Source organism: Leptodactylus fuscus, chromosome 1 (assembly GCF_031893055.1).
Source record: "Leptodactylus fuscus isolate aLepFus1 chromosome 1, aLepFus1.hap2, whole genome shotgun sequence".
NCBI classification, from domain to species: domain Eukaryota; kingdom Metazoa; phylum Chordata; class Amphibia; order Anura; family Leptodactylidae; genus Leptodactylus; species Leptodactylus fuscus.
The window spans coordinates 31,131,434-31,145,815 of NC_134265.1; the positions used below are offsets into that span (position 1 = coordinate 31,131,434).

The 14,382-nt window shown below is 42.5% G+C and overlaps 1 protein-coding gene across 1 annotated transcript in view; it reads left to right on the forward strand.

Moving 5' to 3' along the window:
• The window catches only part of PARP8 (poly(ADP-ribose) polymerase family member 8), a 216,765-nt gene that overhangs the window by 82,229 nt on the left and 120,154 nt on the right, over nt 1-14,382 (forward strand). Inside the window, exon 3 of the mRNA XM_075269267.1 lies at nt 10,978-11,015. Coding sequence (XP_075125368.1) covers nt 10,978-11,015 — 38 coding nt within the window. The remainder of the gene's footprint in view (nt 1-10,977; nt 11,016-14,382) is intronic.

Consider the following 14,382-nt stretch of genomic DNA (forward strand, 5'->3'; position numbering starts at 1 on the left):
TTTGTCTTAGGCTGGACTCACACTTGAAATTTTTTGATCCAAACACAGGAGAAAACACCCCTTGTGCCACCTAAGGCTAGGTTCACATCTGTGCCATTTGGGAATTCCATCCCTCATTCCATTTGAAAAATGCGTAAACCCAGTAGATCCCATTATAGTCTATGGGTCTGCAGGTTTCCGTTTAAGCGTGTTGGGTTTCCATTTTTCGAGTCTCCAAGCAGACCCAAAGAATGGAAACCCCAACGCAGGTGTGAACCTTGTAGCGTAACTGGTCTGAGCTAGGGCTACTCATGAAGCCATTGTCTAAGTAGTCCCTTGAAGTTCACCTTTTAACACTGATGGAGGGAACTGGTCTACACTGCAGGTTACCACCTTTAGGAGTGGTCCTGGTGAAGGTGATAACAGACTCAAAGGCCAGAAAGACACCACTGCAAAGGACCAGAGGGTCAGGGAAAAGAGTGATCAAGCCTGGTCTGAAGGTCAAGGACAGGTAGTGGAGATTCAGGAATTTGGAAAGCCAAAAGGTCACAACAGAAGGTCAGGGACAGTATTGGAAGCAGAGTCAGAAATCAGGTCAAGGTCAATAAACAGAAGAAGCAGGAGTATTAAAAGGAACCCTTTGCAGGAACTGGATAACCAAGAACCTATGTTGCTTAAGTGTCAGGCATAAGACGAGCAGAGCATTCTGGGATTGTTTGGGAAGTACACAGATGTATGCCATGTATATATGTTAACCCTCAAGTTGCTGAGAGGAAGGGTGTGAGGGTACACCCACCCTAAGGGCAAGCCTAGGTGCATCAGCAGAAACATGGCTACATGGAGTAGCACGGGCTGCAAAGGTAACCAGAGGACGGGGAGTAGTAGCACAACAGTGCAGAGAACTGGCGTTACACATTTCTTTCTTTTGAGCCCTGCTTTTGCTTTTGGCTTCAAAAACTCCACAAAAGACTGCATCAAAGGGTGCATGTGTGGTTCTGTGATTTGTGAGCTTCAGGACCACATTATGGGCATAAATGGAAACCCCAAATCTGTGTTTGTTCACTTCTATGATTGTGTGAACATATGAGATGGCGATTTATTATTTTTGTAAACAGTCTTGGTTATCCTCTCCTCCATACTGCTGACATGAAATATGAGTTTTCTCTGTAGATCCTGTGTTGTTCCTCCAGTATCTATTATGTTTAGACTTCACATCGTTGCTGATAAATTAGAATGTGCCAGTGCTTTGCTTCTTACTGTGACTAGAAAGGCTTTCTTTTCTCAACAGTGGAATTCAACAGAGACTTTTTCTGCCTCCCAATATTCTCTTATAAGGAGAATTGGTGTTTCAGATGTATTTGTTGTCGGAACAGATTGATGTTGCTTTAATATATTGAGCGGTTGCTCTCTGTGAGCTCTAGATTCGAAATAAGAAGTGTAAGTCAACCTAAAGATCTGTTTCACTTCAGTTCCTTGAGGCTGGGATATATATTCAAGATGGATTTCACAGTGGTGGAGGCGGAATATTTGGGGTTGAAGTCGGGAAGATGTATGTTTAACAGTGCAAGTAACTCATTGGAGCTATTTACTTAAAATATCTCAAGGGTGGAGAAGACAACCCAAAAAATATTCAAAGTACAGGAAGAAATGCGAAATGTATATCAATGACTTACCAAATAAGCGTCAGTGATGGAGACGGTAACTCAACGTGTAAGAACAAGGGCTCCAAGGAACATGCACAGTAGACCTATTGTTTAACAAGTTGATGTAAATGGTGGAGAAGACAACCTACAGAAAGTCCACAAAATATGTCAACTGTGGTTTACGAAATACACATCAAGAGTGGAGAAGACAACCCCAAAGCTTATGGGATAGGTACACCTATGGCATACCATAGGATGACGCCTGAGAAATGTTAAGGATGGAGAAGGAAATTCCATAAGTACTCGCAATGCAGGAACACTTGGGATATGTACAGTAGACCTACAATTTATCAAACTTACTTAAAGGGTGAACCTGAAAGTACAGGGAGCTCATGGGACCTACAGATTTATGGTTTACCAAACATCTTGTATCTCAAGGTTAGAGAAGGTAACCCAAAATGTATTCACAGTACTAGGAATCCAGGAGGACCCCATTGACTATAATGGGGTCCATTGGGCATCCGTCATTTTTTTTAAATTGACACTGCTGGAGGAGAAAGTGCACTACAAAGGACTTCTTCCTCCTCTGATATTCGGTGGACACTGTGCCAGGATCTCCAAAAGACTCAAAGGTGGAGAACAAAATGCAAAAGGTAGTCAGGGGCCCAAGGGACATGTACCAAATATACATAAAGGGTGGAGTAGACAACCGGAAAGGCAACAAAAGAACAAGGAATTCATGGTAAAGAGGTACAGAGGTGAAGAAAAAAATAGGTACAAAAATATACACGTAGTGTGTCCATGTTATATAATTTACGCAATTTCTTAGACTCTACAAATTTGCAACTCTTGGGACATAGTGAGATGGCATTTGGTTGCAATGTTAGAACCAAGGAGGTCCAAAGCAGTTATGAAGCTGCAGTGCAACCCCTTAACTTGGACAATCCTATTCAGTGCCTGAAACACAACATGTCTATGCCTATGTCTTTTTTCATGTCCTCTTCGAAAACCTCCTCTCTTATAACCAACCATATCCTATTGCATAGCACTAAGCAGAACTGCCGCAGATCCCAGGATGACAATAACAAACAATGCTGCCAGATATTAATCCTTCGCTAAACAAACACACGAGAAAGATGTATTTAGTAAATGTTTCCGAACAGACTTTTTATGTCTTTGAACAATATGTTTGTTATCTGTCTGGGATATCACTAATCTACAGTAAATGTAATAAATAATGCACTCGGCACCCATCGGCAAATACCGCATTAGTTACAAGATATGTCCTACATGCCTGATGGTTCCAGTCCTATCTTTGGGACAGTCAAACTGGCCAAACATTAGATTCATGTTGCCCGGACCTGACCATTTCGGCATGACTGGCCATTGGTATAACCCTTCTTTCAACATCAGATAAAGGGGAGAGAGGCATAGGGCTATTGAATTTCAACATGCCTGATTATTTTGTTTTTGGGGCAGGTAAGTTGTTGCCAGGGGACTCTCGCATTAGCTTATTCCAAGTTTCCACTAAGCCATGTGTATGGGGGAAGAAGAGGAATAGTTCTCAGCCGAATGAACATTTGGTTGTCAACTATGTAAATGTATATGGCCAGCCTTAGATACTGGACACATTTAACGTTTCTGACTGTTCACACCTCAGCGCCGCCCCCCGCTTGTACAGGATGCGTATTCAGTTATGATTCCTTGCTTTTGGTTCTTGTTGTTCTGTCTTAATACTGTCCTATTCCTCATCACTGTAATCGATTTTCCAACACACCCATCTCCAACTCCTTGGTTTCCCCCTCCTCCTTAGCTTTACCTGTGTGATTTGCAACCTATCAATCTAGTTTGGGGCAGATTGTAGACTTCAGAACAGGTCATCAGCCCACACAGGGTTACTGGCTACTGTGATTTTGTCCTTGCTAGGTTTTCTCCTTGCTCCTATTGTATTGTGCTTACTTACTTCTGACTTTTGGCTTTCATTGTGACTACTCTTTTGGATTGCGTTTTGGTACTGCTTTGTCTCTTTGACTTTGACCCTTGGCTTGCTGACTCCTCTTCTGTGTTGTGTTGTCTTGCTCTTGTTTAATGTTTACACTTATTCAGAGAAAGGACTGTCGCCCAGTTGTCCCTGTCATTAGGACCATTGTGGCAAGTAGGTAGGGACAGGGACTTCATCGAGTTTAGGACTCACTGTCTCTGTCTTTCCCTTCCTCCCTGGCTTCAGCAGCAGCACTGAGGAATGGCTCAACTGGCAATTCCCTTACAGCCCAATAGCAGTTCTGTGGCCAGTGATTTTCTTTTGGTGTTAGTCTCTGTAGAGTTAAATGGATAGCTCTATGTCAACAATTAGTGTAGACTTCTATGGACAGAGTCATTTGAGAGTTCAGCCGTGTCTACAGTGAACTCTATAAAGATGGTAGCAAATAAGAGTCACCAGACCCCCTTTTTTGAAAAGTAAGGGACCAACAAATAAGTCCAAATATTTATGGCATGTGGATATATTATCAATACTTATAATGGGAATACCCCAGTTATTTTCTTTTGATCCCCTTTAATATGTGGCTAACAGAGTGGTGGGAGAACCTCATGTTGCAGCTAGTTGCCTTAGACTCAGATACAAGTCTCCTCAGAGGCTTGAGGAAGGAGCTGGGAAAAATGGATGATCTCCTGGGACAAAAGGAATTCTAAGTGTTTCTTGCAGAATTTTGATTGCAATATGAGACCGGACAGAATCAAAGGGGAGGAGAAGAATATTTGTCTTTCTGTAGTTTCTACATTTATTATTCTTTTAATAAACCAGAATGTATAATGGCATGTTTGGCGTAGCGTGCGCTTGGCCCATCTGCCGACAGATGACATTTCCAATGGTTGTTTTGAGGATGAAGTTTTTGTAACTTGTGGATAAAGTGCCGTTACATTAATGTCAGGTATTGTGGTTGGACGGATTCCCAGTCGTTGGAATCTTGGCCCGTGATGTCACAGCAAGTATAGACATGGCATGTTTTAGCGTTTCAACATGTCTAACTCTATGTCAGAAATCTTTTTGTACATTGAAAACTGTATATAGAGACTTAGGTTGAGTTCACACCTGCATTTGGATTCGTTCAGGGATTTCGTCCACAAATCCACTTGAAAAATGCGGAGCGAAAAGTCTTTAAAGGGGAATTTTTCTCTCTGCATTGCTCCGCATTTTTCAGGCAGAAACCTGGTGGACCACAACATAGTGTATCAGGTAACCGCTTCTTAGCCCACAATTTTTCAGATGGGTTTACCGTATATACTCGAGTTTTGGGCTGAAAAAGCCCCCCTCGGCTTATACTCGAGTCAGAATTTTTTTTATCCCTGTGTCTGAAAGTGCCTGGTCTACTGAATATAGGGTATCTGCAGTGCTCCTGTTTCGTCGGGAAGGGGTTAATAGGAGCACTGCAGATCCCCTATATTCAGCCAGGCTGAATTCCAAGTGGGGGAAGAAAAAACAGTCCTCAAGCTCAGGGAAGGGGCAGACAGACAACCAAAACACCCCCTCCCCTTCCCCAGCACCCAACAACTACTGCACCCAGAAACTCCAACCATTTTAATTTTTGAAATTTTCCAGTAGCTGCTGCATTCCCCCCCCCCCTCGGCTTATACTCGAGTCAATAAGTTTTCCCAGTATTTTGTGGTAAAATTAGGGGCCTCGGCTTATATTCGGGTTGGCTTATACTTGAGTATATACGGTAATTAAAACGGTTATAACTGTATAAGTACTGCAATACAAGCTGTAGAATACCATTTGTTAGCTATTCCTTGAGACTGGATGCCCAACAGCTTGTTCTTCAGACTCCAGACTTTTCCTCTACTCTTCAGAACAAACTTTTATGGCTGATTTATGACTAACTTAATGTTTGTCGTAGATCTGGTCATAAATCATCTTTCAGGACAGGTCAAAGAAGGATTGGAAAAGGAGTTGGTGGGTTTGTTCCCGCTCATGGAAAAAAGACGTGACATGCCCTTTTTTGAGGCGAAATCAGCTGCAGAATCCAAGGTGCGACACCTCCCTCCTGACTAGGCTCATTCATTTGGGCCTAATCCGGAGTGGAATGCCGCGACTCGGCAGCGGAGGCACGGATTTTTCCTTGGGCGAAATGCGTTACATTTACGTGAGCCTGACCTATCTAACCGTGCTGCTGAATCAATATGCTTCACCCTATTGACAGACTCCCTTTAAAGCTTCTTAAGACTTTTGATTTTCAGGCAGTATTTGTGTCGTTAATACATTTTGTAATATACTTTATTGACAAATTTTGTCCATTTTCTGTGAAATCTTCACTTATACTCTCCCTTGTTTCTGTATTGAGATTAGAGTTGTATACTGTTTTCACTAGGTGTATGCGTGTACAGGCCCTTGTATAATGCAGAGAAGCTGAGTCAGTGGGAAGGGATATTTCAATGTTTTCAGGCATTAAAAAACCTAATAAGGTGCACTGATTAAATTTCCAGATTTATTATCAGTTAAAAACACAGTTAGGGCCCCTTCACATGGCGTAAGCGCGCCACTCATTTAGACCCATACACACGAGCGCTTCAAAACACATCCCATTCACTTCAGTGGGAGTGTGCGTAAAGCTGGCTTTACGCGTGCTCCCATTGAAGTGAATGGGATGTGTTTTGAAGTGCTTGCGTGTACGGGTCTAAATGAGCGGCGTGCTTACACCGTGTGAAGGGGCCCTTATTGGGATATTAATATGTAGCTGCAGATACTCCCAGTGTCCACTGTATTATAAACTGGTGATATCCCCGGACATAATACCGATTGAACTGCAATTGTGGAGTCTCATGAAAGATGAAAATCTTATCTTTCATATGAAGCACTTTTTCAGGAAAAAGAGATGCTCATTGCCGCTGGATCTAGTAAGTCAGTTATCTCACCGCAGTGCAGGATTCACAGTTATACTGCTCACTTGTGCTGGATAATGTCCTCCATGCTGCTGCTGTTTCTGTGTGTGTGTGTGTGTGTGTGTGTGTAAGATAGAGTCAGAGGAGAAGGATCACCTTTCTGTGTGTGTCATAAATAGAAGACAGAAATAACATTACAGATAGGAATGGAACTTTTAACTTGTGTCCAGTGGCGTAACTAAAGTCTTCTGGGCCCCGGCGCAATCTTATGTCCGGGGCCCCCTACCTCATCCCTACAGCAAATTCTTGTTAGTGATGGTTACGGGTGCTAAGGAGTTTAATCCACCTTAGTGTGGTTAGGGGAATCTGTGGGTCTCCTTGGCTTATGGGCCAGATGGAAGCTGCAATCTCAATACTGATGCCAGTGCTGATGCCTAATGCTCCTGCACCCCAGTGCAACTGCACCCTCTGCACCCCCTCAAGTTACACCCCTGCTTGTGTCCTTGCATTGGATTTGGAACTTGGTGTCAAAAAGTGGAGCTCCATAGGAAAATATATGAACCAGCATAATAGTAGTCATAATTTAGAGTAGCACAGTAGCGCGTCACATGCTGGCGTATCTATAGGGATTGCCAAGATAGCAGTCATGCCTGGGTGCTGGAGACTGAGAGGAACTAGAGTAGCTACTGACAAATAAACAGGGCTATGGAATCACAGTCAAAGTCGGTACCAATTTTGGGTGCAGTTGAAGTTGGAAAAAAGTTACTGACTCCGGCTACAAAATAAAGTGATTTATTATCTTTAATTGTATTATAGGATTTTTAATATTGTGCAATTATTTCAATGCATAATGTGTTAGATATTTTTAATGGTTTAAAGGAGCTTTACTGCTTCTGACTGACCTTGGTTGTCAACCATTTATAAAGGAGTCGGTTGGATTTGGCTTCAGCCTACCAAATCCACTAAAAATGGCACATGATAGGTGGAGGTGGGGAGAAGGTGCTTATGGTTAAGTCTCTGTAAACTGATAATTGGTTTTATAACCATGTTTAGAATCTTATTTTAATATCCGAACATCTAAATTCTGTGCTTGTCCATTGAGCTCATTAGTCTGTGCTGTGCTCTCCAGGCCAACATTCAGCAGTACACATGATGAAATATCTATTAAGTTGCACAATTTTAATAAGAAGGACTATGCAGCACCATTCAGCCTGATACATGACATTTCTTCTGCGTCTGACCTCATCATTGAGTATCAGTAATGTAGTAATGAGATGTCTATGAGCAGAGAAGAGAGCAATGGCCGTGCACTGCTGTTTGTGTTCATCTTTGTAAAGATGGAAGTTGCTTTGGTTGTAGGGAAATGAAAGTCCATTAGGAAGGAAAGAAGAAACTTTGTGTTCCTTATAAGATCATCTACATGTGGTAACAATAAAAAAATAATGAACGTAACTCAGTGAATAGTACTTAGACTAAATGTACTATTAAACCGCCATTGTGATACCATACATTCATATAGTCTGACCAGAAGACTCTGCCAGTGGTGGACACAGTCACTTGAAGGCAAGAACGGTTATGGGTTCCAACTGGTTTTGGAAAATGAATTTTCCAAAATTTTAGAGTTCTTGAGGTTTGTCACCCACAAATAATTATTGTAATTAGGGTTGAGCGATCGGGATTGGAAAAGATAAGATCCCGATCGGCCATCGAGCAAATTTCACGATCGGGATCGGCTGGAAAATGATCAGAAATCGGATTTTGAAATCTTAAGATTGGCTTAATCCTAAAAGTGACTTTTGCCATAGAGAAGCATTGACTAGGGTTGAGCGATTGGGATTGAGAAAGACCGGATCCTTATATACTCCTTTTTATCTGAACCTCTCTTACTATATACATATAGTCTCTTAGATTATGTAGGAGAATATAGAGAGAGATGGATATTGCCCCAGCATGTTAGTGTGCAAATTTCACGATCGTGATCGGCTGGAAATTGATCGGAAATCGGATTTTGAAATTTTAAGATCAGCTCAACCCTAAAAGTGACTTTTCCCATAGAGAAGCATTGACTAGGGTTGAGCGATTGGGATTGAGAAAGATCAGATCCTGATCGGCGATCGAGCAAATTTCACGATTGGGATTGGCTGGAAAATGATCAGAAATCGGATTTTAAAATTGATCCTGAAATCTCAAGATCGGCTCAACCCTAATTGTAATCTTTAATCTCTTGGGATATTTGTGGTTTCTTACAATAATATTAAAAAACCCCTCAGACTTCATCTTTCCTCACTTTTCCTGGAGAACTGATCTTCTTTCCTGGTTCCTAGCCACTTTGACCCTTCTCTGGGACATCAGCAGCCCAGGTCACTTGGCGTTGGACCCTCAGCCGTCAGGTGGGGTGTCAACATCACGTAACATGTGTATCATATACATAGTACAACTGTAATAGGACACATTTTCCCACAAAGTCAGACTTACATACTGATGTTATATGACATGGTAAATGTTACCTCTGTATCTCTTCCTGAGTACAAATTCCTGCTCACCCCCCATCAAAAGTAAGACAAAACTCTATGGCCTATTGTGCTAGTTGACTTCAGCTGGGATCATGAGAATGCCCAGCAACCTTTGGACGTCATCTAACGTGATGTGTCTATATTAAAGGGTAATATGCAATGGGACCCCCCTTTTCATCATGGATGGGTTCACATTACCATTATTCAATGGAAGTTGAAAATTAAACATGATGGAATAAAATGTGTTTTACGTTATAGTCAATGGGAATGGCCATAGATGGAAGGGCTCTGTTTGTATCTATCACTATACTACGGTCACATGGCAGAATTTAGAGCTAAGTTTCTGGATTCCTCCCCAAAATCAGCTCCAAATTTCACCTGAAGCCAGCCTGATGCTGAATTTTTCCAGCTGATTTTTTTCAGCTATCCATAAAAGCAAGCGTCATCCTCGATCATCAGGTGGATTCCACCATTGGACTGAATGAGAGGTGGAAAAATACCAGATGGTGAACATACCCTTAAACATGTATAGGGTCAGGATAATCCCCGATACTAGAAAATGTTGTGCATTAGCCCAATCAAAGCAGGGTCCATACGGCGCTAGGTTTGTTCTGGATGTGAAATACATAACCACAACTGGACTGTATTTGATATAGAACTGGGGACAATGCCAAGGAGAGAACCCTTCTGGACATGGATCTGAACATTCAGTCATACCTCCCAACCGTCCCGATCTCCGCGGGACATTCACGAATTCGGTGTCCTGTCCCGCGGTCCTGGTCGGCGGGAGGTATGTCCCGATTTCAACTCATCGGTGTCACAGCTCAGCTCCTGCCTTACGGCTGCGCTCTGGCTTCGGCGTGTGTAGGTGCGATGTGATGACGTCACATCGGGCTTACAACTATGTGAATGGAGTGAGAGCGGAGAGAGCGGCGGGGGAGCGTTGGAAGAGGTGTATAAGTATTTGTTTGTGTTAAACATTGAGGGGAACATAATGTAGGGGGCCTATGAAACTTGGGGCATATGGGGGGGAGAACGGCATGATACTGGGGCAGATGAAGGGGGGGGAGAACGGCATGACACTGGGGCAGATGAAGGGGGGGAGAACGGCATGGCATTGGGGCAGCTGAAGGGGGGAACAGCATGACACTGGGGCAGATGAAGGAGGTGAACGGCATAACACTGGGGCAGATGAAGGGGGGAGACATGAATCTGGGGGCAGAAATGGGGGGACATGAATCTGGGGGCAGAGATCGGGGGGACATGAATCTGGGGGCAGAGATGGGGGGACATGAAACTGGGGGAAGAGATGGGGGGACATGAAACGGAACAGTGATGGAGGGGGGGACATAAAACGGGGGCAGATAAAGGGGTTATATGAAACTGGGAGAGATGGAGGGGGAATACAATTTACAGGTGACTGTAGGAAGATTATACTGTGTGGGGGCACATGAAAAATTTATGAGAATGGGTGGAGTCAACATAAAAGTGGGCAGAGTTAATTTTACCACTGCGTGCCACATATTTTCTCCCTCTTTCGGCTCTTCAAAAGTTGGGAGGTATGTTCAGTTTATCCCAAAATATCTCTTTACGAGTGTATTTCTAACAGCTGATACTATATGCTGATGTTGACTTTGGCGTCCTTCGTCCTTCACATTTGCACTTCTTGTACTTTTGGTATAATGATGTGATTCCTTATATTAGAACATAAGGCTCATGATGTCAGCTCAGGTTATGACGGGTTATATATCACAAGCTCTAGTTCAATCACATCAAGTAATCAATATATAATATTACCAAGAGCCCGTTCACCAATAAATCAAATTGCCCTTTAATCCCTTAATGCATTCTTATTGTGAGGTCAAATGCCCTATATGTAATAAGGGAGCGCAAAAAAAATATATAAACAATAATGTAACATAGTAATATAATAATAATAATTGTTTTCTTCTTTTTTATTCCAGTGTTGCCTATTCTGTGCATGTCTCTGAAGATTATCCAGGTAAAGTTATATGACTTTTTACTTATAATGTACTTTACCTTCTGTAATCCCATTATGATGTCATTTTGCAATATATCAGCTGTTTCTATAATGTTTTTTTTTTTTTTTTAATCCATTCTAGTTTTTAGGACTGCTTTAATAGCACCTATACACTTGGAATACCTGTATTTAGTATTTTTCAGTTGCCTTTTACCAAGATGTCCTTTATTACCTCTTGGCTGGACAGGTCCAGACAGCGTCAAAGGATTTTGATATTGTGTCACAAGAGATCTATCCTGCACATGCTAATGTGTAGCCGCCCAATGGTCATGTTGAGAATTGCAGCCTCTCAAATGAATGAGTTTAGAGCTGAGACTAAGACTAAACAATCTAAGACAAGTCCAAAACACTTTCCATCTTATATGCACATGAAGAAAGTGATGATTTACACAGATTGAATATACATGTATGGGACAGGCTCTCCTGGCAATGTTTAGAGCACTCCTAATGGGAACTTTACAGTCTGTTTCTATTAAAAAGAAGTTAGATAGGTTAATTTAAAGGGTTGTCTGTGCAAAAATTTTATTTTTTAAATAGGCTGGGGGAAAGAAAAATAAATAAATAAAAATCATACTCACCTTTCCCCCATGCTCTAGAGATCCAGTCCTGCTGGTTTGTTGATGTGCACTGCATGTGACTACTGAGTCCAAACAATGGCCTTAGAGAAGGACCAGTCGTCCTGGGTCCCTTTCTTAGTCCACTGAATGCCCCTAGCGGTCACGTCCCCATTTGGGGAGGCCCTAAAGCAGCAGGGAAAGGTGAGTATAATTTTTTTTAGTATTCTTTTACCTCCCCTAGCCTATTTGAAAAATACATATTCCCCCATTTACAACCTAAGTATATTGAAAAAATGAACAATGAACAGAGAAAAAAATTCAGCTCACCCAAAAATCAATTCCACTCCACGGCTTTGGGAAAATGTTCCTCGGGGTGCACGGCAACACACTCTATTCCTTGAGTGTAAAAGATCCACAGTTGAACAAAGAAATTTGTCCGGCAGCTCTCCGATAATAAAATGTAACTTTTAATTGGAAAACATCATAAAATGACAAAAACTTGACGTTGATAATAGAAAACAAAACTAAATAAATCCCTTAAAAAACGCAGACACGTTTCGGAACCATAGTTCAACAGAGTGCACTGTTCTCCTAATTACATCCTGGAGAATAGATTTGCATATTTTTTACCCAGAATCCCTAGCGGAGCAGGAATGACTTGTAAGTCTCTGTACTGCCTATGTAGGCACACACACTCCCTGATGTATAGGATTATCCCCTGACCCTGGCCTGTAGTCTCTCACTCTGCCAAATCAGTATCCCTGCGCTATGCTGAGGAGGCCCAATAGGCCGAAACAGCGCTGTCCATAGCTGGGAATCTGCTCCTTTTGGAATAGAAATACTAATTGGCAATTAAATCCGCATCATGATATTAGACTTTTTAACTGAGTCATGTATGATGTTAAGGATGCTGCCTTCTATAGGACGGCGTACAGAGTGCACTGTTCTCCTAATTACATCCTGGAGAATAGATTTGCATATTTTATATACATATAGTCTCTTAGATTATGTAGGAGAATATATATAGAGAGATGGATATTGCCCCAGCATGTTAGGGTGCAAATTTCACGATCGCGATCGTGATCGGCTGGAAATTGATTGGAAATCGGATTTTGAAATTTTAAGATCGGCTCAACCCTAAAAGTGACTTTTCTCATAGAGAAGCATTGACTGGGGTTGAGCTATCGGGAGCGGCTGGAAAATGATCGGAAATCAGATTTTAAAATCGATCTTGAAATCTCAAGACTGGCTCAACCCTACAGCAGGTATATATGGTACAGTCTCTAGCTGACCATGTGATGCTAATGCTGGATTGTAACGATACAAGAGAGAACCCCGTAGACAATCATGTGATGGGTGCAGGGATCGAAAATTGTTTTTTTTCTGGAGTGCTTCAAGTTGTATAAGTTGCTTTCATGGTGATGTTTATACACAGCAGAAGCAGGAATAAGGTGCATGAAGCTACAGTATGTAGGTATCAGGAGAATATTCTAGGGGATACTACTGTGTGGGGTTTAATGATATTCTTTTATTAGCAGATGGCAAAGAGAGATCTGCTGACAATTTAGAGTCCCCCCGGCTTAGCAGCTATTTGCCGACAGTCTGTAGCCTGTGCCCTGTAGACAAACCGAGAAGCCCTGTAAACAGCGGTCTATAGTTTGCTGACAGCTCTAAGACAACCCCAGGGAATTGGACATCTTGGTGGCTTTCCTTCTCAGAATGTTGCAAAAATTTCTGCTAATGAGAGCAAGTAACGCAGGTCCTTGTTGTCATGTCTCTCCAGATCTGTCTAGGAACCTGTACAAAGATTTCCTATACAGAAGACACAAGTGCTAAGCATTAATTCAGTAAAACTAGTTTAGCAAGGTTGTAGGATTTTGATATTGATGAACTAGGTAAACAATGTCAAAACAATGGGTGTCCGACACCTGACACTCCCCATCAATCTTCGGTTTTACACAGTGAACAGAGCCCGAAGTAGATGGTTCTGTCCACTCCGTAGTGGTGTCAGAATTGTGTAGATCAAATACTGTACCATTCACATGAGAGTCTGAGACTTCCAACAAACAGGAAATTCTCAGCCCATATACACTATATACACATCATCCAGGTTGTCACATTTTGTACTCACAAAAAAATCTGTGGGATATACATTCTAATTTTCAGGCTATATACGCTTCATCAAGGTTGTCACGGTGTGTACCCCCAAAAAATGTTGATGGAGGTGCAGCACCAAAGAGGGTAGCTAGAGGCAGAGGCATGTCCAGAGGCATAGGTCAGCTGCTTCGCCAAAGCCAGGACACACCCAGAATGGCCCAAGATGTTCCCTATCATAGCCAGCCCAGAAAAACTCCCCCATCGAAGGCACGTTTCTCGATGGTGTGGAGATTTTTCAAGGAATGTGCGGAGGACAAATATAGTGAAGTTTGCACAATTTGCCACTCGAAACTGAGTAGGGACTCTGAAAAGAGCAATGTTTCGACCACTTCCACGCGCTGTCATTTGGAATCCAAGCACTGGGCTCAGTGGGAGAGAGCAACCGCAGGACAATCGTCATCTGGCGTTGCCGCCACTGCCTCTCCCACTATTGCTAGTGCTGGCACTGCAGTCCAGAGCACCAGCCAGGACACCGCAGCATCTGGCTCCGCCACTTTGGGGACTTCTCCCTCATCCTCCCCTGTTCCTGTCTCAGCTCCTTCTCCTGCACCATCATGCACCTCCTCCCAGCAACCCACAATCTCTCAGACATTTGAGTGCAGGCAAAAATACAG